This window comes from Symphodus melops (assembly GCF_947650265.1).
Source record: "Symphodus melops genome assembly, chromosome: 7".
Classification (NCBI taxonomy): Eukaryota; Metazoa; Chordata; class Actinopteri; order Labriformes; family Labridae; genus Symphodus; species Symphodus melops.
Genome location: NC_136697.1, coordinates 4,233,180 through 4,256,761, shown reverse-complemented (window position 1 = coordinate 4,256,761; position 23,582 = coordinate 4,233,180). Strand labels below are relative to the sequence as shown.

The following is a 23,582-nucleotide window of genomic DNA, read 5'->3' as shown; positions in this document are numbered from 1 at the left end:
TTTAGCTGACCAAAGTGCTTTACAGGCACACACACACACATGTTTTATTGTATTGTGTGTGTATTCTGTGTTGACCTGAGATAGAAATTAGAAAACTGCTATAATCTGGCACAGCATGTTTTCTCTGTGAGATGTATGTTATTTTTATATATGAAAACTAAACTAAATTTACCTAGACTAAAAACAATCAGGGACTCGAGTCATCAAAAGGGTAAGAAACAACCATTCTAATAAATAAAGTCAGTGATGGACTTGGACCCTGTTGGGGTTTTCAGGAGCGAATACCTGACCAACGGTTAGGTTGGGTTTTATGATGTAAAATTTAGTTGTCAAATTAAATTTAATAATTAAGTTTACTTAATTATTAATATAAATCAATAATTATTATTAAACTGAGTTTAATAAACCTCGGAGCACCACCCTGTAAACAGGGAACAACCAAAATATTACAACTATCAGTCTCAAATTGATTAATTAAATACCACTATCATTAATAATTAATAATCTGTATTTAATTGAAGGTGTGAAATCCAAACACAAAGCCCTTTCACCCAGCCTAAGTCACAATGCAAACACACAGTAATCACAAACAACTGCTCTTTAAATTATAACAGAATTTATTTAACAAAGAAACATCAAGTAAATCAATGAAACTCAATCAAACAAACAACTATTATAAACTAAACTACAGAGACAAACATAAACAAACAAGCGTGGAACGTGTGTGTGTGTGTTCTCTGAGAGTGAGTGAGAGAGAGAGAGAGAGAGAGAGAGAGAGAGATATCAAAATGGCAGCATGACCACGCGTGGTCACGTGATGGCGGACACTGAACACAGGTCTCCCAACCTGGTCTATTGTCTAGAGACGAGTGAAACTCTGTCTCTACCTGATCTATGTTTCTGCAGCGTCTGGAAAGCCACAGATTTCTAAGTGTGTGCGTCTGTCGAAAGGTGCGTGTGTGTGAGTGCGTAAAGGGAGAGAGCGAGAGAGAAAAGAGCGCACCTCAAAAGCTCAATCTCAGCCTGGAACTCACGCACAACTCAGAGCATAGTTAACTTCACTACCAGAAGCCAGTGGCCGGATTTGTATCAGACGGTGTTCACACTAGTCTTTCTGATAATGAGTCTATTACCCGGTTATGATGCGAGAGTTCACAGAGAAACACACGGGACGTATCGGCCCAAATAAAGAAAACAAAACAGGTTTTACTCTCATAAAATCTAAGACGCAGTGGTCAAACACCAAGCAAATATTATCACAGTTTCACAATAATAACTCAGTTATTAAACACACTCTCTATATCTAACTGCCCAGACCTAGCTAAGCCTCACTTGTAACCCTTTGTCCGCGGTTGATGAAGGAAGCAAAGGGGTCCTGGGGACGGTCTGCAGCTGTCTCCCTGCAGTTGTATGGTGATGGCGGCACGTCCAAGGGGTTGGGCAGGGCCGTGGTGTCCTCTGTCGAGCGAGGTGATCTCCGTGTATGTCCTTTCTTTACAGGACGGAACGAGACGTAATCCTTACAATCTCTCTCAATACCGTTTTAATACGGGAGAAATAAGACGCTCTTCTTAGAGATGCGTTCAAATGGATGATCTGAGCTCGGAATTCAGGATGTCGGTATGCTTCAAGGCCTTGGGTTAACTGCGCGCCAAAACTTTTGAACAAAGAGAAGCAGAGGGGTATCCTCGGACGTCGCCAGACGACGTGTGAAAGAGAGTGAACAATGGGACACGACCGGTTTTATCCCTCCCAAACTTCACACCTATGTGTTAGGTGTGGCAAAGCCTTCTGGGAGTACCTGCAAGGCCTGCTGGGATAAAGAGTCTTTTGTCATGGTTCTCCAAAGGGACACAGCCTGAACTTTGTCATCCTGGCTGGACCCAACAACCCATAGGATAAGAGTCAGGGACTCCAAGGTATCATGAAACATAGTTCAGAGCGTCAGTAGTGTACCTTTGAGTCACGAGGTGTTTTGGCCTTTTAACACCAGACTCCCTCAGCAAAGGTGGCCAGCTAGGTGATCAAACCTAAACTTGTGTCCCATGTCCAATCATGAGAATACACTGGCACAGGAACGAGTCCTAACACCAGGAAGTGAGTTAGCATTTTAGCACCATGGGTCCTAAACTATAAAAGTCAATGTGGATTTTGAATGGGTTTGTGGTTAGACGCCTGAAATGTCTGTGGTTAAAACAAGCTAAGAGCTGTACAGTAGATGTTTTGTTAGACAAGATAAACTACGTTAGATAAGACCCCCACTTGAGAATTTCAAACTTTTTACGCATACTTAAAACAGCGTTTGCTAACAAGTAGCTAAATGAGACTACAGTGGCTGTCATTGAGACATTAAACGTCATCATGCTGGGAACTCTTTCACTCATCCTCCTTCCAGCCTCTCGTCATGTTTTTCAGAGCTCTTGCAATATTAGGTTAATAAACAACTTATTAAGCTAACGTTTAGCTAGCTTGTTAAAACCACTGATTAGATTGATGAAGCATAACGGTCGTTGCAGTGTAACGTTAGCTTTTTACTTCTCTTGGCTGCATTAACTCTCCAAACTTCATATAAACGGCGTTAATCTGTAAAGATTATCCAGCTGAACTAAACAGCTACACATCAGAAATGTGTATTTGACACAGAGATTATTTTTTGCAATCATCCAAAATCCCATAGGAGAATTCTCGTCTGAACCACCCGCATAATTACTTCCAGGTTGGCCTACAAAAATAAATCATCACTTTCCCAGTCTATTTCCCAGTCATTTAAATGGTGCACCTCATGAGTCAAGCTTGTTAATTATCATTAACAAAGAATTGTTAACTTTAAAGACTAGATGTGAAATGCATGGGACACATTAAATGTTTGACTCTCTCTCTCCATTAGCTCACAGAGCTCCACCATCAAGAGATCTGATTGGTCAGTGGGTAAAGATTTACACAGGTTAATCTCTTATCTTGAACATAACCTGCTCCGGAGCAGGTTAGGTGTGCAGTGTCTGTTACCATGGCGATATACTTAGTGAGGAAGTGAACCGTCCTCGAAGGACTTAAAACCCATGGTTAAACTGGAAGTGACCTCGCCAACCCCAAATCCTGCTTTGGAGTGCAGACCCCCGCCCACATTTGTTACAATAAACAATAAACAACCGATGTCCCCCCTCCCTTACATACATAATGACCCCAAACAAGATTTAGACGGCCCCTTTAAGATTTACTCCCCTTGGATGAACCAATAACCTTTATTTTTGTAACTTTTGAGGTATTTTGTGATATTGGATGGAAGGATAGATACTGGATTCACTCCGAGGGTAAATTCAGGAGTATCCTGTAGCTCACACATAGAAGTTCAAACATTGATTGAACATTTTAAAAACAGGACTCCAAACAGAGTCAGGAGTAATCAAAAACTGCAGGGACGAAATGAACAGATCATTGAAACAGTAAAAGTCTCTTCAGTCCTAAATAGTTGTTATTGCACCAATCCCCAGGTGAGAGAGAGTTAAGGAGAAAGAGGAGGAAAGGCAGTCAGTGATGGTTTACCCACAGCTCCTGTCCTGAGCTGCGACCGTTGGCCTGTGTGTTTTGAAGCGTAATGTGGGGACAAAGGATCTCCTGAACCTCTCAGTCCTGCAGGCCAGTGAAATGAAGCGTCCACTGCAGCTTCTTCTCTGGCCTGCCATGATGTCGAGGAGAGGATGGCTAACATTGTCCAATATAATCTGTCCTCTCCTCCACATGTCTCTACACCTCTGTCCTCAGTGAGTCCAGACGCCTAAAACAGAGCCAGCCTTTTTTATCAACTTGTCAAGCTGCTTATCAGGAACTTTGATTTTGTCCCGGATGCAGGGATTACAAAGACCTGATCTTCATGTAGAGAGATGTGTTGAAACTTCAGTCCTTGGATGAACGTTGTTAGCAGAAAGTCAGACACAGTCACTCCCTCACAGTAACACGACTGCACCACAGTGATTGATCAACAAGCCTAACTCTCTCCTCTCAGTGATTTATTAATCAGTGTAGAACATGATTTCTATCATCTCTCTTCTTCTCTCATTAGATGGCGATGATCTCTGTCATAACGTGAGTGATCAGGACGCTGGTGGTGCAGAGAGGAGCAGCTGATGATCCACAGAGGACGAACCTCCACCATCTTGTGCGTGGAGACGCTCTGCAAGCTGAGGAGAGCTTCACCCATCAGGGACTGACAGAGGAATCACATCAAAGTTCATTTCAGTGATATTTCTAATGAGTTTGTTCTCCACACATTACAGGAGTGGAAGGTCAAACATGAAACAGCTGGTAGAAATGTTAAGAGATCAAAAGCTACCAAGAAATGCTGCAGTGATTCTCCTCATGTGATAATTATTTTGATTTCTATTTCTTACTAAAAGTAGAAACCCGAACTTGATCATCTGTAACATGTATAAAAATCATCTTCTCTTTATATCCTCTTTAAACATACAGTATGTACAATATGCAGCTAGAGGGCTCTCAATCAAATCAGTACGAACGGGCAGAAATGTCCTTTCACACTAATTATAAACACACTGCGTGTTGGTTCAAGGATTTGTGTTTGACTCTGATGGTTAAAAAAACATTGTTTATATGTTTCTCTTCTGGTCGACATCCTGCATCAACTCCATCACATGTTAAGATCAATGGTCGCTCGATGAGTCAGGTTTCTGAGGTCACATATCCAGGTCTGCTGCTGGATTCTTGTCTGACAGTCCACTTATAGTCTGAGGAATAATCCTGGTTTCACTATTGAGGATCAAATTCACAACATTACAACCACAGGGATTAAAGTTCTCCGTCACTACGATGGATTTCTTTCAATTTCACGATTATAATATTTTTAGTGAAAATCAATCAGACAAAAAAAGTCGAGCAGAATGAGGATTAGTGACCTTCACGTGCAAACTGTTGTTTTCAATGTGTGGCATTTATCTGGATGGTGTAACAGATTTGTGTTTCATGTTTGAGTGTCATTTTAAATGTACAGTCAGAACTTTTATGCGCTATGTGAAGTCTGCTCGGTGTATAGGAGGCTTTTATTGTGGTAGCTAACATCAGCGTGCACCGCCCGTCATGTCCGGACTTGTTTTTAGGCTTCAGTGTGCAACTTTATTTACCCGACCAAAGTGAAATACTGGAGAATGAGTCAGTCCAGTTTGATGACCTGCAGGCCGAGCAAACAGTCTCTGAGAGCTCCGCTACCGGACACGCCGTTATAGTTAAAATATATATAAATATAATATATATGTAACCCACTCCTGAGTAATCTTTCTAGGTTCGGAAGGAACTACGGTAAGTCATGAGCATAATAAAAATAACCACACAGAGAAAGTTTCAGGAACAGTAGCTTTGTTCACTGAAACGTGTACCAGTAAATATGCAATTTACATAACACACACAAAAATGGAATAACCGGGACCTTTAAAAGAAAATAAATTGTCCTTCTCTGTAACATGTATTAAAATCATCTGCAGGGGACAAGTGAGAGAGAGAGAGAGAGAGAGAGAGATGTCTGCTGTTAGGTCTTTGAATGCTTCTCATTAATCTACAAACGTGTAGACAATCTGTGTGTTCAGTGGCGTCTGGCCAGCGCTCTGTGTGCGTGCAGGCAGGTGTGAGTGTGTCAGTCATTGAAACTGTCCCGACCCCTCTTCAATAAAGAAACAAATAAAAAGGTCACGTCTTCACTACATGACCATGAGTCATAAAATGAATCAAATTCTGGAGGATGTTTAAATCTTCACATTGTTATCTAGTTCATAAACAAACTCAAATAATGACATGCTATATGATAGATCAGCTCTACGTAGACTACTTCTATAAAAACAAACTTTGTAAACTCTGCAGGGCTGGAAAAGTGCAACAACAGGACAACTCTCCAGTCCACATGTTTGTAAAAGTATTCAGATGAGAGCATTCTTCTGAGTGTGAACATGTGTCTGATGAACAACGTTTCCATTGGATCAGAACAGCCAATCAGAATGCAGGAAAATCAAACCTGTTTGCTCGTTACTTCTCAGATTCAGATTCATCATTCAAAATAAGATGACTCCATGATTTGTATAAATATCTTTATTATAAGGCCTGGCTATATGTCTGTAAATAAATCAATGGAAACTATTTGTCTTTCTGTCACAGGATGAGCTCCAGCTGTAGCAGTGACAGTAAAATGAGGGACACATTCAAGCATCAAAAATATCATTCATATTGTGTCCAAGGTCATTTTTAACGCACTAACTATTTGTCCTTTGTGACTCCAGACTTCAGTGTGATGTGTTTCTACTCTAACTTCTGTCGCTTGTTAGTCTGTATTTTGGACTGACATGTTGACCTTTGACCTGCGTCAACAGCTGACAAAAACTTCTTTGGTCTGATGGTGAGTCGTTTATTGACGAGCCTCTGAGTGATTCGAGTCGACAGCTCCTCAATATGAGAGCTCTGTAGATGTCATTTTGTTTGAAAGGACAAACTGAACTTCACAGAGCAAACAGTGAAATATGTAACGGATGCAACACTGCAACGCCATATAACCGTCTGGCGTGCTGGTAGGACACGGTGTGAAAACGCTGAAAATCAAAAAATATGGAAAACTGTGAAGCGCCTTGGTTTAGAAAATGAAATGTTATGACTATAACTTCTGTTCCCTGAAGGAGAGGAACGAGGTACAACACATATAGTATGGGACATCACGCCCTCGCGTGGCCAACTGAAGACACCTCTAATCACGCCTTTTAGGCAGATGATCTGTGATGATGCATGTGCAGGTGGAGCCTCACATAAATACAACTGTCATCACAGCCATCCCTTAGTTCAATAGAAGTGTTGTACCTTGTTCCTCCTTCAGCACTCTAGTCCATGCTCGACCCAGCAGAAAGCACCAAATGTGCCACCGAAGGGGCCGTTACATCCAAACGGTAAAACCGAACAAAAGTGTGCGGTGATGACTAACTGGCGGCACGACAGATGTCATTTAAAGATACTCCTTTAAACAAAGCCCATGATGTAGACATTCCCCTGGTTGAATGTGCCCTCACACCATGAAGTAACTGAAGACCCCTGCTGTTGTAGGCCAGGGAGATAGCCGCTGTTTAGACAGGGCTTTACCCTTGGCTGGATTAGCAAAACAGACAAACAGCTGGTCACACAAACGCACACTCTGTGTGCGGTCTATGTATTTACGTAGAGCACGTACAGGACACAGGGAATGTCACCTCCTTTGCTCCTCAGACACAAAAGGAGGGGGGCAAAAGCTCATTAGCTCAAAAACCATGGAACTATGGGCTGAAGGGATGACCTTAGGCATATACGCCGCATTCGGCCGTAATGTGACTTTGGAACCATCTGAAGTGAACTGGGTACAAGAGGGATGCACTGATAAAACATGAAGGTTGTCCATTTGCTTCGCGGAGGTCAAAGCGAGAAGTAGTGCTGTCTTGTATGAAAGAAATTTCACATCGACTGACTCAATAGGCTCAAATGGGGAACCACAGAGAGCATCCAGCACTAAAGTTAAATCCCATGACGGGATGATAGATTTCACCACAGGCCTCAGCCGGCGAACTCCCTTTAAGAAACACATGGCAAGTGGGTGCGCACCTGGCGTCACTCCATTGAAGCCAACATGACAGGCAGATATAGCCGCCAAATAAACCTTAGTAGTGGAAAAAGACAGACCTTTATCAAGTAATTCTTAAAGAAAAGTCAAAACATCCACAATTGAACACTGAAATGGGAGTACATTTCGGTCCTGACACCATTGATCGAATGCCCGCCATTTAAAAGCATAAAGGCCTCGAGTGGAAGATGCCCTATTAAGTTTGACCTTTCAACAGGTAGGCATGCAGCCCCATAATTCCGGGTGTGGATGAATCACTTCCCCGCCTGCTTGTGAGAGGAGGTCTCTGCGTAGAGGAAGCTGCCACGGCTCTGGTGCCAGCAGATTGATTATCTCGGCGTACCATGATTTCGCTGGCCACCAAGGGGCCACCAGAATCAGAGACAGACCCTGATGACGCACCCTCTCCAACACAGGCAGTATCATTTCCACTGGGGGAAACACATACAGAAGCGTGCTGGGCCATGGGTGCGCTAGTGCATCCATTCCCAGAGGTGCAGAGTGGTCTGATATGGAAAAAAACAGGAGGCAGTGGGCGTTCGCCCTGGAAGCAAAGAGGTCCACCTCTGTCCTGTCTGCCAGTCGCTAGCAGCTCCAGATAATTTATGTGAGCCCCCAATCCCATCAGGGATGCATCTGTGGACACTATCTTGCGAAAAGACAACCTTCCTATCGGGGAGCCCTGGTTTAGTAACCCGGGTTCCCTCCAAGGGTGAAGGGCCATCATGCAAGATGAAGTTATCATCAGCTTCCGATGGAGGTGACGCTGCGGACACAGCTGGTGAGAGCGAGGTCAGCACTGAAACGCATGCATCTTTAACATCATGCCATCATGCCCAAAAGCTGCAGGATCAAACGGAAACGCAGTTTGCGTCCCAATTGAAATTGTGCGAGGCATCGGTGGAACGCGGCCACCCTGCTCTCTGATAGACGCGCTTGGCCAGATAAAGAGCATATTTTCAGAAAACTACTGACTCAGAGTTAGCGAGCTCTTTTTCATGTTCACTGAAGAAGCCAGAGCTTGAATGTGGGACAGAACTAATGACAGATTCGCCACCGATTGTTCTCTTGAACCCGCTATCAGAGCCCAATCATCCAGATAGGCTAAGATACAAACGCCTCTCTCCTGAAGAGGAGCCAACGCCACCTCAAGACATGTTGTAAAGGTGCGGGAGCACAATGTCATGATCTGGGGGTTTTGTTGTGCTTTCCACGTGTGTGTTGTCTGTTTTCTCTGCCTGTCTGCTCCTCCTGTGTTTCCCTTCCCCCTTGTCTAGATTGGAGTCAGGTGTGTTTCCCAGGTGCAGCTCATCTAATCAGCCCAGTATATAAATCTGCTCTCTTCATGCAGTCGGCACCAGATTATTGTTCTACACTTTGTGGTTTGTACTCCTCGTGTCAGCTCTCTCTAGAAAGATTTTGGATTTTTGATGTTTCGTGGTTTCCCTGTGAATTTACCCTCCTCGTGTTTTTTCCTCTCATCAGCTCCCAGTCAAGCCTCACCTGAAACTCTGTCTACCCGTCAACTGTTCGTCAGCTGCTCTCATTAAAATTATTGTTGATTTTGACTACTCTGCCTCTGAGTCGTGCGTCTGGGTCCAAACCGATTCTGAACCGTAACAAGCTCATTCATACGATCTCAATGTTGTCACTCATGCATTTGTGGCATGAGCAATATATTGGATTTTTTTCGACAACGCCACCTGGGGGTTTTGCTCCCAGTAAATACTAATTACTCTTTTTTTATGAGAGGTCATAGAGGTCCAAAAATACCACTGGGCAGAGACAGTTTCACCATTTTTTAAATAAGGAACTTTATTAAACCAAACAAAATACTTCAATTAATGAAACTAATCAAAAGAGAAACTAATGAAAACATAAGAAAACAGCACTGGACCAGGGAAGGGGGAGGGGACCAGGGCTGAGACTTACCATGCGGCAGGGGGAAACCAAAACGAGGAATGGATCCTTAAAGTAACCACCCGTGACACTGCACAACACACAAACAAAAAACAGGAGTTGTGAAGAAACCACCACCAGGACCGAACTACCGTCTTGGGCCCTCAGCACCTGATCAAAGAAACAAAAGTTATTATAAAATCAGGTCAATACAACGAGTAAAACAGTGCTGACAGACAATATAGAAAATAACCAAGAAAATCAATAAACAAAATGAATTATCAAACCAAACAACGAAACACCAATATTAAGAGCATGAGGCAATAATGCTAAAAATGTCGAAGCTCATTTTGGTCTTGCGCCGGCAACCAATCTTCAATCTTTTGGAGGCCGCGCCCAAGCCAAGCCGACCACACCGTCAATCGCTCGTTCCTAAATGAGCCAATTTAGCACGAGGTAGCCAAAACAGCAGTGCTGTGGCTGATGGCCGAAACTAACTGACGAGCCCAGCCTCTAACAAGACAAATGCAAAGATTTTGTAATTGCATAGTAATGGAAACGTGATCTATGAATATACGGTACATACCCGGTCAGTTTGGGATGCAGGCTCCGAAACAACGGAGGAAAAGAGCGCCTACCCGGCCGCAGCGCAGACACGCTGCAGCATAAAAGCAGGACAGTAAGCTGGGAACAGTGTCACAGACATAAAGGAAACCGGAGTGTGGCGAATTACTGAGAGCGCGTACCACTCGCGCCAAACCAACTCGGCAACCTGTCTCCCACAGCGCCAGCAGACAGCGGCGCCAAGCCGGAGTAAACCCATTCCAAACAAGGTCTCATAAACTTCAGAAATGAACCTTCACCTTCACACACAGGGCCAGATTTACTAAGATCTCAGTTAAAGAGTACTAAATTGCGTGCTCATTGCAAAAGTTTGCACGTTTGGCTTGTGGGCGTTTTGCGGGTGATTTACTCAGAACATTTGTGTGAATGACGTCAGGTGCAAACCTTGTGGAGGCGGTAGTATTTCTGTCAGGCTTTTGCGTGTTCTACTGTTTTACGTCACAGAGAGTTTGGACGGAAAGCTGGACGACTGCAAGCGAAAAATAGGTATTACTGAGAGGCAAATGAACTGTGGCACTGGTGCTCAGAATGTGTGCCACTCGTGCCATCGTTGCGCACCAGAAGCTGGTCAGCGCTGTGTCTGATCGGATGCGCGAGTCGCTATGAATTGTGGGGCGACACTTTCTTATCTCGTTTCGTAAAGGATGGTCCAGATTTTCCTATGCTAAAGGAGGTTATAAAGGAAGCATTGAGCCACCTTTCCTTAACTTTTAGAGAATTTGAACGGCTCTTATCATGGCCGCCCCTTAACTGCTTCCGGGGTTAAGGAAAAAATGCTAGTGAAAGTGGATAGGAGGGACAATCCGAACGCACCCTCTGTCTCCTCACTAACTCCTTGTCCCTTCAGATGTTTCCTTGCTGGGTCAGTCACCTTGTAAAGCTGTAATGTAATTGAACCCTTACTCCTACTGATCCTCCTACTTCTCATTACTACGTTTATTAGCAACAGAAGATGGCGCTCAGCACGGCCCCTGTTTCAAACAGTTTGTTATTGTCTCTGTTTAGTCTTTTCCAGCATCATCTGATATGATACTGTGTGCTCATACGCAAGAAGGTGTTTGAGAAAGCAGAGAGCCAAAGGAAAAGTCTGTGTGACAGGTAAAGTGTAGAGAAGTGAATCTTTACTCCAGTTTTTTTTCCATTAAAAAAAATTAAAGTAATAATTATTGATAATTCAATATTGTAAGGAGGACCTGTTATGACTCCATGTAAGACATAAATTACTTCACAGCAAAGCAGTAAGAAAATGTGCACTTTGAAATGTCCAAACATCAGTTTATTGAGGCACAGTTTTTATCAACAGGCTTTTAAAGAAAATGCAAAATAAAATAAAAAGTAGATACAGAAATGTGTTAAATGTTAGATGTAGATCTGAAACAACAAATCCAAGATATGAAATTGTTTTGAAAAACATTTTTCAAATGTCAGAATGGTGAGAAAGGTTCAAGGCTGTCTAATAAAGTTTACTTATAAGTGACTTATGAAGCTCTTGAGCGTATTTTGATTTGTGTTTGAAAAGGATTCAAAGCTTTGAGCTTCACACTTGGCCGCATGCATAACTTAGGTACCTACAGCTTACTGATACATATAGTTTTATTCTAATAAGTGGGGAATGAACACATTATGAAATAAATACATCATAATACTTTTGAGAGGGAAAGATGAACAGAATGAAATACATCTACTCCTAATCATGGAGAACACAGCAGATATACCACACGCCTTACCAACAGGTATCAGGCAGATTTAAGACGAGCAGGAATCAAAATTCAGTATTTGACTCGATCTGTAAAAAACAATCTTTGAATGATCAGTTTATAGCTACATTCATTTGGTTGTTTGTTAATCAAATGAAGAGTTAATCCTATGCGCACAGCCAGATGAAGCAGGTGTCTTCATGTCAGAGGGATATATGGGTATGTGGGCGAGTCGACTAAATGTCGCTGTGTATGACTGTTCATTGACATTTGTTCCTGGTTGTAGACGCCTCACTCATCACTGTGACCTGCACACTAAATCTGACTGGCCATCCTTGAAGGTGCACAGGTATGCACGCTGGCTAAGTCTTATTTATAAAGCTCCCTTCTTATTTATGTGCAAAACCTCCAAAGAAACAGAAGCCACTATGGCTTTGTTCAGACTGCCGCAAAAATCACATTTTTACCCAAATCTGATCAGAATGCGATCTGACTGACCGTCGACATTACAAATTGCAAGTGACCAGATATTGACATGTTCTGATCCATATTAGTTTCTAAGCCTTGTTTTACTTCAAGTTTGTTTTTATTCTTGTTTTCTTCCACTGACCAAAGTTAACTTCCAGCTTGATGACTCTATGTCGTTGCTGTTATTGTTGATGGCGTTGGATTGAGAGTGACGCAGAAAACACATTGAAGCGACTGAGACGTTCAGATTGAGTTTGTATGAATCACGTGTGTTTGAGGTTTGAATCAGATTTGGAAAAATCTGATCTCATGTGGCTTTTTTTGTTCAGACTGGCAAAAAAAAAAAGAAAACTACATACAATCTGGATGAGCTGAAAATCAGATTTGGCGGAGCAATGTGAACTTGTCTGCCTGTGACGTTTTTAAATGGCCTGTTCTCCGTGTCCGCACTGAGCTCGGTAAAAGAGCGTTCGGTTTAGCTGCTCCCTCTGCAGACTTGAAGATGGCAGATCTCATTTCTTTAAAGATTTATTTTCAGGCTTTTTGTGCCTTTATTAGAGATGAGACAGTGGACAAAGATGGAGATCAGGGAGAGAGAGGAGATTGACATGCGGAAAAGCGGCCGCAGGATGGAGTCAAACCCGAGCTGCCCGCGTTAAGCACTATAGCCTCCGTATTTGGATCTCACTTATCTTAAAAGATAACAGACAGAGCCTGTGTTTCTGTCCTCACCTCTCTGCACTTTATCTGTAAACTGATCTGTTGTTTTCTCTTAACGTCTAGTTTGTAAACTGTTGGAGTGCTGCTCTCGGCCAGGTCACCCTTTATAAAAGAGATTATGGTCTCAATGGGTTAATTCCCTGGTTAAATAAAATAAATAAATAAAAATATGTTAGAGTAGATCATTAACATTCGAGATGAACACCCATGATAAAAAAAAACAAAAAAAACATTCAATGGTACATTTTGAACATTTTATATTTCTGTGTCATGACTGAAGATTTAACCTTGGCACATGAGTTGTATTCTCTCTGCCAGTTTCAGACAGTGTAGGACCCGTTTGTTTTCTCTCTGAAGCTCCTCCCGGCTCACTTGACCCATCAGCTTGGTGGAGAAGTAGGTTAAATCCTGCATAAAGAGGCCCACAGCCCCTCTGGGTGTGGCAGGGATCTGAGTAAGAGTGCAGGTGTCGAACTGAAAGTTGATGTTCTTGGCCCTTTGGAGGTTTGGTCCCCGTTCCTCGATCCACGTCAAAGGTCTGTAAAGACAGAGACGTTAACTCAGGATCATCATCACTGAAAACTGTCCTCAGAAAGTCCTGAGGCATAACGGGCCCAGGGGAACAGAATCTGCACAGATTATCACATAAAAGGAAATCTTGAAACGGGACGTTCAAAACAAACACAAAAAAGATCAGATAATCTAATTCTGTCTTTTTGAAAAGCTCAAATTTATGATGTTTAAAACTTTGGAGTCACGTTGGGATAATGTTGATCCATGAAGGTCAAGCTGACCCTGATCCCAACAGAGAGCTTGATTCTAGATTACAGGAACACAGTTTAGTAAAATATTTTCATTGATCAAATCATTTCTATAACGAAGTACATTTTTGAATACTGTGTCCTTGCTAAAGCCACAAATTAAAACATTTAGTGATGTAAAAAACAAACAACAGAACAAAAGAAAGATGGATGACTTATCCTGGAGAGACAATCTGGGATTTCAAAATCTGTATTATTCTTCTCCTGATTTAACTTTCTGAAGAAGTCTGCCCTCCCTCTTCAGTCCGTCCAGGACGATCGCAACAATCAGAATCAAAAAATGTTTATTGTCAAGTACATTTACATGATGAGGAATTTGTCTTGGTGTATTAGTGCGAAAGAAAAAACAAGGCTAAAATAACAAGTATGTGAGAAGAAATGACCAATTTATAAAATAGAATATGTAACATGTCAAATATAGAGAATAATAAAAAACGCAACATGTACCACTTAATGCTGGTTTCACCTTATTGTTTTGGACACTTAATGCTAATCACTGCTCCTTTATGTTGCTGAGCACTTTAATGGCCCAGTCTGCATCCCTGCATTGACTGTTTAATGACTGTACTCACACCTCTGGCACTACCTCAAACATCTCTGTACATGCACAAACAACACTAGTTTCTAGAAGGTCAGCACTTTGTTTCTAAGCCTCTTTAACTGTTTACAGGTCTCTTTTAACCAGCACACATGTTTTTCTCTCCTTCACAGGTTATGTACATTTATGCTATATAAGTGTAACATGAGGGTCAGATATATGATGGATGGATCACTCTACTTAAGAGAAACAAGGAGATGGAGTCCGATAACTTTTCAACGGCACATTTTATTTTTCTTCTCCAGCTCAGCTACCGCTGCTTCCCCTAACAACAACGCACACTTCCTCCTCACCCCAATCACATGACCCATCCTTAGCCAATCAAAGGCATGGATAATTAAACTCAAGAAATGTAGCATGAATAAATTAACTGAAATATATGAATGTGCTTCACTTTGAAATCTTATGCTATCTTATGCTTATGAAATGCTAATGCTAACTGCACAGGTTTAACCTTTACTCTTAGTCACATAGGGGCTGCTAAATCTTGTTTGGGGGATTATTGTATACAGGGGGGAGGGGGGACAGCGGGTGTGTATTGTAACTAATGTCTTGTGTCCTGCCTGTCTGTATACTACTACTGGATGCCCTGAATTTCCCTCGGGATCAATAAAATATCTATCTATCTATCCATCTATCCATCTATCTATCTATCTATCTATCATGAAAGAGAATACATTTAAAATCTAAAGTTCCACCTTGCAATTTTGTCCAATCAAAATAGTTTTCCCTGCGAGTTTCACCAAAGCTTAGTGACCCCGGACCAAACTCACTTCCTGTTTATCTGCTCTCAGGAGAAGAAGCATGAAGCATCTGTGCGCTGAAAAGAGAAGTGCTGCAGGTACGTCCCGTCTCCATGACAACAGTTAGTTGTCAAAAGTCGCTGTATGGCTGACACTGCTCCGTCACTTTTTACTGCCTGTTTAATATTTGAGGTTGTCATTTAACCAAGCAGACACGGAGCAAAGACGATCTGGGTACAAGACACCTGATCTGTAGGAAGCTAAAACACGAGGAGTGTCAGACATTTTGAAAAGAGCGCTTTAAGAGTCAACAGCGCCTTTCTGAAACGATGAAAGAGTTCAGAGCAGCCGCTCAAAAACAACTGTAAAAAGACGCTGAGCTTTTCATCCAGACGGCTGCTTTCTGCAGTGAACGCTCTTTATCCTTTAAAAACAACTGAAAAAAGACGCTCAGTGGACACCTCAATCACATCGAAGTGTGTACAAGGAAAAAGTTGCGGAAAAGAACGGCTTCCTGCTGTAATTTGATTGCAAAAAACATCTAAAAAAAATTGTGACATGCATTGCAATTTATTTTGGAAAAGCTGCTGCAGCACTTCAGGCTGCAACAATCCCCCAAAACGTCTGTGAGATCCTGGACGTTACATGGTCAGACGTTAACGTTGAACCCACATGCTAAGTGGACTCTGTTCTTTCTGATCGTAGAAAGAAGAAATCCTCGCTGATCCTTGCTCACCTGTTGTCAACAGTAAGAAGCGTAGCGGTCATTTTACTGTAGTTTCTATCTGAATGGTCGTCCGTGGTCGCTGCGGTCACTGACAGCTCACCGAACAACTCGACCAACCAGGTGAGGCGAGCGATGCCAGAGAATGATGGGAAACCAGATCCAGGTTTCAGAGGCCCCCCTAGTGTAAATGATGATATACAAACATTATGTGATAGTGTTCAATGCAACAAACACGATGACATTTAATCAAGACGTATTCAAACACGTAACGACGACACGCGTGTTCATGGTAAAGGGAAATCACTGCTGATACTCACCAGTGAAATGAAGGGTTCCTTGTTGCAGGACTTTGCCCTCGACCTCTCTCTTCAGTGCTTTGTAGTCTTCAGACAGCAGCTCGATGTGTTCCTCGTGGAGAATCACTCCTATTAGTGCAACAAAAATAAAACATACAGTTCAACCAAGAGACGGAACACCACAAATAACAAACACACATTTTGACTCTCGACCATATTTCATCTCCAGAAGCTTCTTTAGTTCCTGTGTTTAACTTGAGCGTGCACGTCCTGCAGTGTGACTCGTGCACGTCCTACAGTGTGACTCGTGCACGTCCTACAGTGTGACTCGTGCACGTCCTACAGTGGGACTCGTGCACGTCCTACAGTGGGACTCGTGCACGTCCTGCAGTGTGACTCGTGCACGTCCTGCAGTGTGACTCGTGCACGTCCTGCAGTGTGACTCGTGCACCTGCAGTGTGACTCGTGCACCTGCAGTGTCACTCGTGCACGTCCTACAGTGTGACTCGTGCACCTGCAGTGTGACTCGTGCACGTCCTACAGTGTGACTCGTGCACGTCCTACAGTGGGACTCGTGCACGTCCTACAGTGTGACTCGTGCACGTCCTGCAGTGTGACTCGTGCACGTCCTGCAGTGGGACTCGTGCACCTGCAGTGTCACTCGTGCACGTCCTGCAGTGGGACTCGTGCACGTCCTGCAGTGTGACTCGTGCACGTCCTGCAGTGCGACTCGTGCACGTCCTGCAGTGCGACTCGTGCACGTCCTGCAGTGCGACTCGTGCACGTCCTGCAGTGCGACTCGTGCACGTCCTGCAGTGTGACTCGTGCACCTGCAGTGTGACTCGTGCACCTGCAGTGGGACTCGTGCACCTGCAGTGGGACTCGTGCACGTCCTGCAGTGTGACTCGTGCACCTGCAGTGGGACTCGTGCACGTCCTGCAGTGGGACTCGTGCACGTCCTGCAGTGTGACTCGTGCACCTGCAGTGTGACTCGTGCACGTCCTGCAGTGTGACTCGTGCACCTGCAGTGTGACTCGTGCACCTGCACTGTTGATGGTGAAACTATGATACTTTGTACAAGCCGCTCTCTGAGTTGACCCTTCTGACCTGCACATACAACAGCAGAGCTGTGGCTCAGTGGTGCAGTCACTCATCTCACAACCAGAAGGTCACAGGTTCAATTTTAGGCTCCTGATGACGCAGGTTGAAGTGTCCTTGAGCAATGACTTAACACCAGTTTGCTCTGAATGCTGCGTTATTGGTGAGTGAATGTGTATGATGGGAATAGTTCACACTTTACATAGCAGTCTCTGTGTGAATGGTGAGCTGCAAAGTAAAAGTCAAAAGAATACAAAAGTTTGTTTTTCTTTGTTTTTTTCTGCATTGATATTAATTTGAGGTTTTATGTTGTGTTATTTATTTTTCTCTCCTGCTTTTTGTTTCAGGTTGTTTGTTTTATTTTTCATTTGTTTGTGACTCCTTAGTATTGACTCAAACACACACCTGTTGTAATCATAAGACATGCTGACTGTTAGAATAATGGGCTTCTACACTTATACTTAGTTGTATTCTGAGTGTGTGTATTAATCTCACCCTCTGCAGGTTCAGTGTGAGCTTTGACAGATCATCACTTTAATGGTCGTCTCCTTAAAAGGAACTGATCACCAGACTAGATTTCCGGTTCTTGATGAGAAACAGGTAGGAAGTGTCTTCCCCTACAGACTGGAGTGTGATGCACCGATGAGAGAAGGGGAGCATCTGCAGATGCATCGTTTGGTTAGATAATCTCTGTCTAAAGTATAAAAGGGTTCAGGGAAAAATAGACTTTGTGAACTGACCAGATCTGTCTGTCCGTCAGGGACTCGTAGTGTTTCTTTGTTAACTGTGTTAACCTGAGGACTGAGGCGTCTTCCTGTCATCTTTTTTTTTTTTTTTTTTTTTTTTTTTATATACTTTATTAATTTGAATTTGACTACAAAAGTCAAACTCGAGGTCGTTTACATGAGTACTTCATAAATGTCACATCACCTTTTTTCTCTGCAGCCTCCACGAGCTCCTCAGCAGCCTTATAGTCCAAGGTCATGGGATACTCCACACAGACGTGTTTACCGGCCTGCAGGAACGCTCTGAAAACACACGAGAGCTCAGAGAAGGACTTTGGATAACACACTGTGTACTTATGTCCTTCTTCCAGTCCAGAACATGCTGCTCTTACAGGCCACTTTATGATGTCATAAAGACCAAACTTTCTGACACCGTCTCCTTTATTTCATTCTGAGCGGACTCTGTTTTATCTCAACCAAACCAACGAGTCCTCTGGACAGGGCGGCCGCCTCCAGAGAAGTTAGGATTGAAATAGCAAAGGCAAAAATGATCCTGAAGAATAAAATACAAGACCCTAAGGACACTTTTGGACACTTAATGCTAATCACTGCTCCTTTATGGTGCTGAGCATGGAAATGGCCCAATCTGCATTCCTGCATTGAATGTTTAATGACTGTACTCACACCTCTGGCACTACCTCAAACACCACTGTACATGCACATGTAACTAGTTTCTAGAAGGTCAGCACTTTGTTTCTAAGGCTCTTTAACTGTTTACAGGTCTCTTTTAATCAGCACACACACGTTTTTCTCTCCTTCACAGGTTATGTACATACTATATAAGTTTAAGTCTAATGCTAATGCTAACTGCACAGGTTTAACCTGTAATTATGTTTACTCTTGGTCACATAGGGGCTGCTAAATGTCTTGTGTCCTGCCCGTCTGTATACTGCTACTGGATGCCTTGAATTTCCCTCGGGATCAATAAAGTATCTATCTATCTATCTATCTATCTATCTATCTATCTATCTATCTATCTATCTATCTATCTATCTATCTATCTATCAATCTAAGAAATGTCTTCTCACGGTAAGACAACTTAGACGTCTTGAAGTTTGCATTTGAAGCTATGAAAGATGTGGAGGAAGGAAATATCTAACTTCAAGCTATGGTGAGGTTTAGCTGACTTCTCTTTACCTTTAAAATAAATCAGCACATTTGACTCCTTTTCTGATGACTCATTTTTTTATTCATTGATCGTGTGACGGTCTGTGGGACAGGATCAGCCTTCATGTTACATGCTCCTGTATTATTTTACTCTTTGTTCTTTAGTTTAACCACAGAGGTTTATTTTAGTGATCCTTACAGCTGAGCACCTTCTCAGCCTACAAAACATCACTCATCTATTTATTTTATAAACACAGACAACAGTTACCATTTACACATTGATCAACATTTACTGCCTCTGACATGTCTCCTGTTTATTTGTGTGTGTATGGATGATCTGGGGAGGCTGTAGACTAAAATCACCTGATGTTGTCTTCGTGCGACGCGTTCTCAGTGCAGATGAAAGCCACATGGACGTCGTCTCTGCTCAAAGCCTCTTGGACTGGGATCTGACGGACCCCCTGCTGAGGCTCCAGGCTCCTCCTGTTTACACAAACATCAGGCAGGTAAACCATCTCTCACTCTTTGTCTTCTTTAAAACACAACTGAAGTCAGCACACTGATGAACTCATGCTGGATGAAAAGGACTTCATTATCAACAAACCATAACAGATTACGCTGCGTTAGACAAAACCAGCTCTTTAACATTAACAACAACATATTCACGAATGCATGCACGCACACACACACACACACAGACACACACACACACACACATGCACACACACACCAATCAAATTGGCGACATCAGGGTGTACTTCAAAGGCAGTTCAGCAGCGATGAGTAAGCTCTGTATTTCTCTGAAGAGGAGCGTCTGATGACACATAAATCCTCGTTCAGTGTCATCAGAGGCTGTTGTGGTTAAAGGGGTGAAACTACATCACTAGTTTTTAATCACCTCGGGACCTCACTCCCAGAATCAAAACTTAAAGTCCAGCAGCTTGTTAGGAAGCTACGCTAACAGGCTCTGTGGAGAAAGATGACTGAGGACGAAGATAAAAGTAAAAACTGATTTGGATGAAGGGGATTTTGAAGGTCAGTTTGTCGCTGCTCTTTCTACGAGCCGGTATATTGGCGAGCTGGCTGCTGCTGACAGGCAGGTGGGCGGGCGGCTGTGAGACAGGGAGCCCAGGCCGGCTCCAGCTGGTGGTGTCGCTGCTCTCACTGTTTGCTGATTGGACACAGAGAGACTCTCCGTTTGATTTCCTTCTGGAACAATCTCATTATTTCTGTTAACTATGAAAATGAACCTTTATATATATATTTGCAAACAAGCAGACTGTTGTTTAACCTTTTAATAACCTGAGATAAATACAGAAAGCTTTTACAACAATAATTAACATTACATGCTTAAAGAAATGAAATATGAAAGTATTTATGTTCTTCTATTAAAGGGTTTCTTTGTGAACCTTTTGAGTCTGATCTACAAAGATCGTAATATTTCATCAAAAAAATGGGAACTAAACAGTTTCTCACTGTAATTAGATTTTGTGTATTCACATTAGTTTCGAAGAGCTCAAAATAGATAAACTTCCTTACAATATTATTTAAAATATATATATTAAAAAATAAATTAAAAAAACATGTGGCCCGCGAGAAAAAAAGGTGCGGACACGAGTGCTTTATAATCATGTCAATAATAAGTGGAGAGATGATGATGTCATTACTGCAGGTGAGTGACAGACAGGGCTTCAGTGTGCAGATGAACAGTGCAGGTGGAGTCTGAGGTCGAACAGCTATACGACAGGAAGTGTGCGCCCCGTCACACAAACACCTCAGAGACCCTCTCTGTGCTGAAGAGCAGCTGTTGTAATGCCTCACCATCAGCAGAACAGCCGAGCAGGTCAGTCAGCTGTGACTCATGCTAGCAGACACTGTATGTTGAAGTGGATGATGCACAAGCAGCTGGAGTAGAATTAGAAACAACAGAGCAGAGTGCGTCTGATTTGTGGCGCAATTGTAGGAAAATCTGAGAAACAGCCGGCTGTGCAAAAAAAGCTTCCCGTACATGAAGTGACACATTTCTATGTAAGCACACACACTCCTCCTCCCATGGTGACTATGTGACCAACTATAGTAAAGAAAATGAAGTGAGAGCTTCCGTTTGGCTGTGTAAACGAACTTTCCTTCAATGTAATGCTTTCTGTTCTGACTCGCTCGTCTCCGCTCCTCCTTCCTCGACGTGGCGAGCAGGACGCAGGGCACGGACACGTTTCTACACAAGACGCTTCTGAAAAAACCAACAACCGCATATTGTACCATTTAAAAACAATTTAGCATTTATGACTACAGGCTGACTCTGTTCACAGTCATATCAGACAAAAGACCGATTAGCATGCAGGCCAACATTAGCAAACGTGTGGCTCCTCCTTGTAATAAACTCAGAAGAATCCCCAACATGCCATCAAAGCATGAGGAGGTGTAGTTTGTGTATTTAAGTGGACTGAGCTCAGAAACACGGGCTAGCCTCGCTGTTTACACCCATGCAATGTGAACTCACAGAAGACACCAAGAGCACACAGCTGTGGGATCAATATGAAAATAGAAAGTTGTAATGATAGAGGAGCTTCATCATGGACGTCGATGAGTCATCTGTGTCCGCGCTGCGTTTTAAAACAGGTAAAGGATCAATGAGACGTGAGTAAATACAGACACACGTCCTGTATTTTCATTCACACCCAGCTCTAATGCATGAACCACTCATCAACCTGTTCACGTGATAGAAGATTTTTGAACATATAGACTTTCTCCACGTACAGCAGAGAAATAGTTCCTTGGCCGTGTACGAGAGGAGAGGTCTGAGCATGCACACAGCACTCTCCACATATACGCCTCCCCCTCCATTGGTCATCACATTGATAGGTTGGCACATGTTGATACCAGGTGTGAATATGGTCACAATCCCCTCAGAGGGACTCAGAGGTGTTACCTGGATATGAATCCTTTGACAGCGAGCTTCTCTGCAGGACTGCCAGGCAGCGGGGCCAAGATGTCTCTAATCCTCACAAATCCTGCTGTGCCAACACCGACCACCACTGCTCCAAACATGTTCACTGAAGGACAAAGATCAGTGACAGGAATTCAGTCTCACGTCCAAGATATTCAACATTTATCTACATGCAAAATCACTACTTCCTATTCCAAGCAGGGCCAGAGAAGGATTAAATCAAACGTGTATGAGTCGGGTCCTTCATCAGGCTCACCTACAGGTGTATGTTTGGATTCATTTTCATTGACTAACTCGCCAACTTCATCTCTGAATAGATCTGCATCGTTTTTTGTATATTTCTGATATGATATCAACTGGATTGATCCAATAGTATGTCATTGTACCTGTACAGTGACAAGAAAGCCATCTTATCTCATATTCTTTGAACATTTTCTGTGACAGGGTCTGGAGCAGTTTTCTGAAGGTGACCAGTTTCATTCACATGCTGTCCTGCAGGACAGTCACAACTTTAAAGTTCATCATGTCCTGTAGCTGCTCATTAAAACAGTCTACACATATCTTCACCTGAAACTGTCATCTCCCACACAGAATAAATGACTCATTTGATCTTTAATTAAAGAAATGTTGGGGGGTTTTATCTTATGCAAAATATACAAACTCTTTTTAATCAATACATCAACAGCTCGATTATTAATTGGAGATAAAAACACGATGTAAAAACGGACATTTTGCCTCTTTAAACAAATCCCTTGACATTTATTTGAACATCATATTTTAAGTTGTTACGAAACTGGTTTTTGTCGTTACAAAACGTGACATTTTGCTTGTGAATCAGAATGAGACTGCTCGGCTGCCGTAGTTCTGCAGAACTAAGAACTGCAGCGTTATGAAGGATACTCTGTCAATTATTCTCAAATACCTTTATTATATAAAATAACAAAAATAGCTGCTGTGTACATACCGCTGTGTTCCGTGTACCGGCGCCTCTGCTTCTTCTTCTTCTTCTCTTGTGATAAATGGACGTTGGCCTCATTACCGCCTCCTAGCGGCTCGACCTGGATTTAACCAAAATGCCCACTGAGCCTTTCATCATTTTAGTCAGTTTATTTAAATGCACTGAATAAAATTAATCACTTCATCTTAACAAAATCATGCTTTGATTTAGCCTAATTAATTGATTAATTCGATTGTATTTTTTATTCCTTTATTTAATTAATACTATACTTAAACTTGCTCATAGCTGTTCTTTAAACTTTTTTTTTGTTATTGATGCCGTTTATATTCCCTGTTTTTAGCAACCAAATTTCTCCCATTTGGGGATCAATAAAGTTTATCCTAATCAAACAAACAGAAATGGGGTAGAGCAGCATAGACTGCAGATCGAGTCATATCTCAGATCAGCGGACAAATGAAGGA

The 23,582-nt window shown here is 42.6% G+C and overlaps 2 protein-coding genes across 3 annotated transcripts in view; one reads left to right on the top strand and one right to left on the bottom strand.

Annotated features, from left to right (window-relative positions):
* The window catches only part of LOC306826194 (protein NLRC3-like), a 37,045-nt gene extending 31,817 nt beyond the window's left edge, over positions 1–5,228 (top strand). The window contains exons 10-11 of the mRNA XM_079347368.1: positions 4,061–4,987; positions 5,165–5,228. Coding sequence (XP_079203494.1) covers positions 4,061–4,070 — 10 coding nt within the window. The 3' untranslated portion in view covers positions 4,071–4,987; positions 5,165–5,228. The remainder of the gene's footprint in view (positions 1–4,060; positions 4,988–5,164) is intronic.
* An 8,053-nt stretch (positions 5,229–13,281) lies between these two features.
* Positions 13,282–23,216, bottom strand: blvra (biliverdin reductase A). 2 transcript variants are annotated; one of them, XM_079347361.1, is made up of 7 exons: positions 23,128–23,216; positions 22,146–22,269; positions 19,580–19,699; positions 18,255–18,352; positions 16,248–16,355; positions 15,940–16,108; positions 13,282–13,579 (listed from the first exon to the last, which is right to left on the bottom strand). In XM_079347361.1, the coding sequence occupies exons 2-7, from the start codon at positions 22,262–22,264 to the stop codon at positions 13,324–13,326; spliced, it is 870 nt and encodes a 289-aa protein (XP_079203487.1). In that variant the 5' UTR covers positions 22,265–22,269; positions 23,128–23,216; the 3' UTR covers positions 13,282–13,323. The 2 variants fall into 2 exon arrangements, with proteins under 2 accessions (XP_079203487.1, XP_079203486.1); XM_079347360.1 differs by lacking the exon at positions 23,128–23,216 and adding an exon at positions 22,892–23,014.
* Positions 23,217–23,582: the final 366 nt, after the last annotated feature.

Excerpts from the sequence above, each read along its gene's own strand:
- blvra (XM_079347360.1), bottom strand. The coding sequence starts at position 22,922 with ATGTCAAGGGATTTGTTTAAAGAGGCAAAAT. Across the intron at positions 16,356-18,254 it reads GGAGGCTGCAGAGAAAAAAG|GAGTGATTCTCCACGAGGAA; the intron begins GTGATGTGACAT and ends TTGCACTAATAG. Across the intron at positions 13,580-15,939 it reads CTTCTTACTGTTGACAACAG|ACCTTTGACGTGGATCGAGG; the intron begins GTGAGCAAGGAT and ends CTGTCTTTACAG.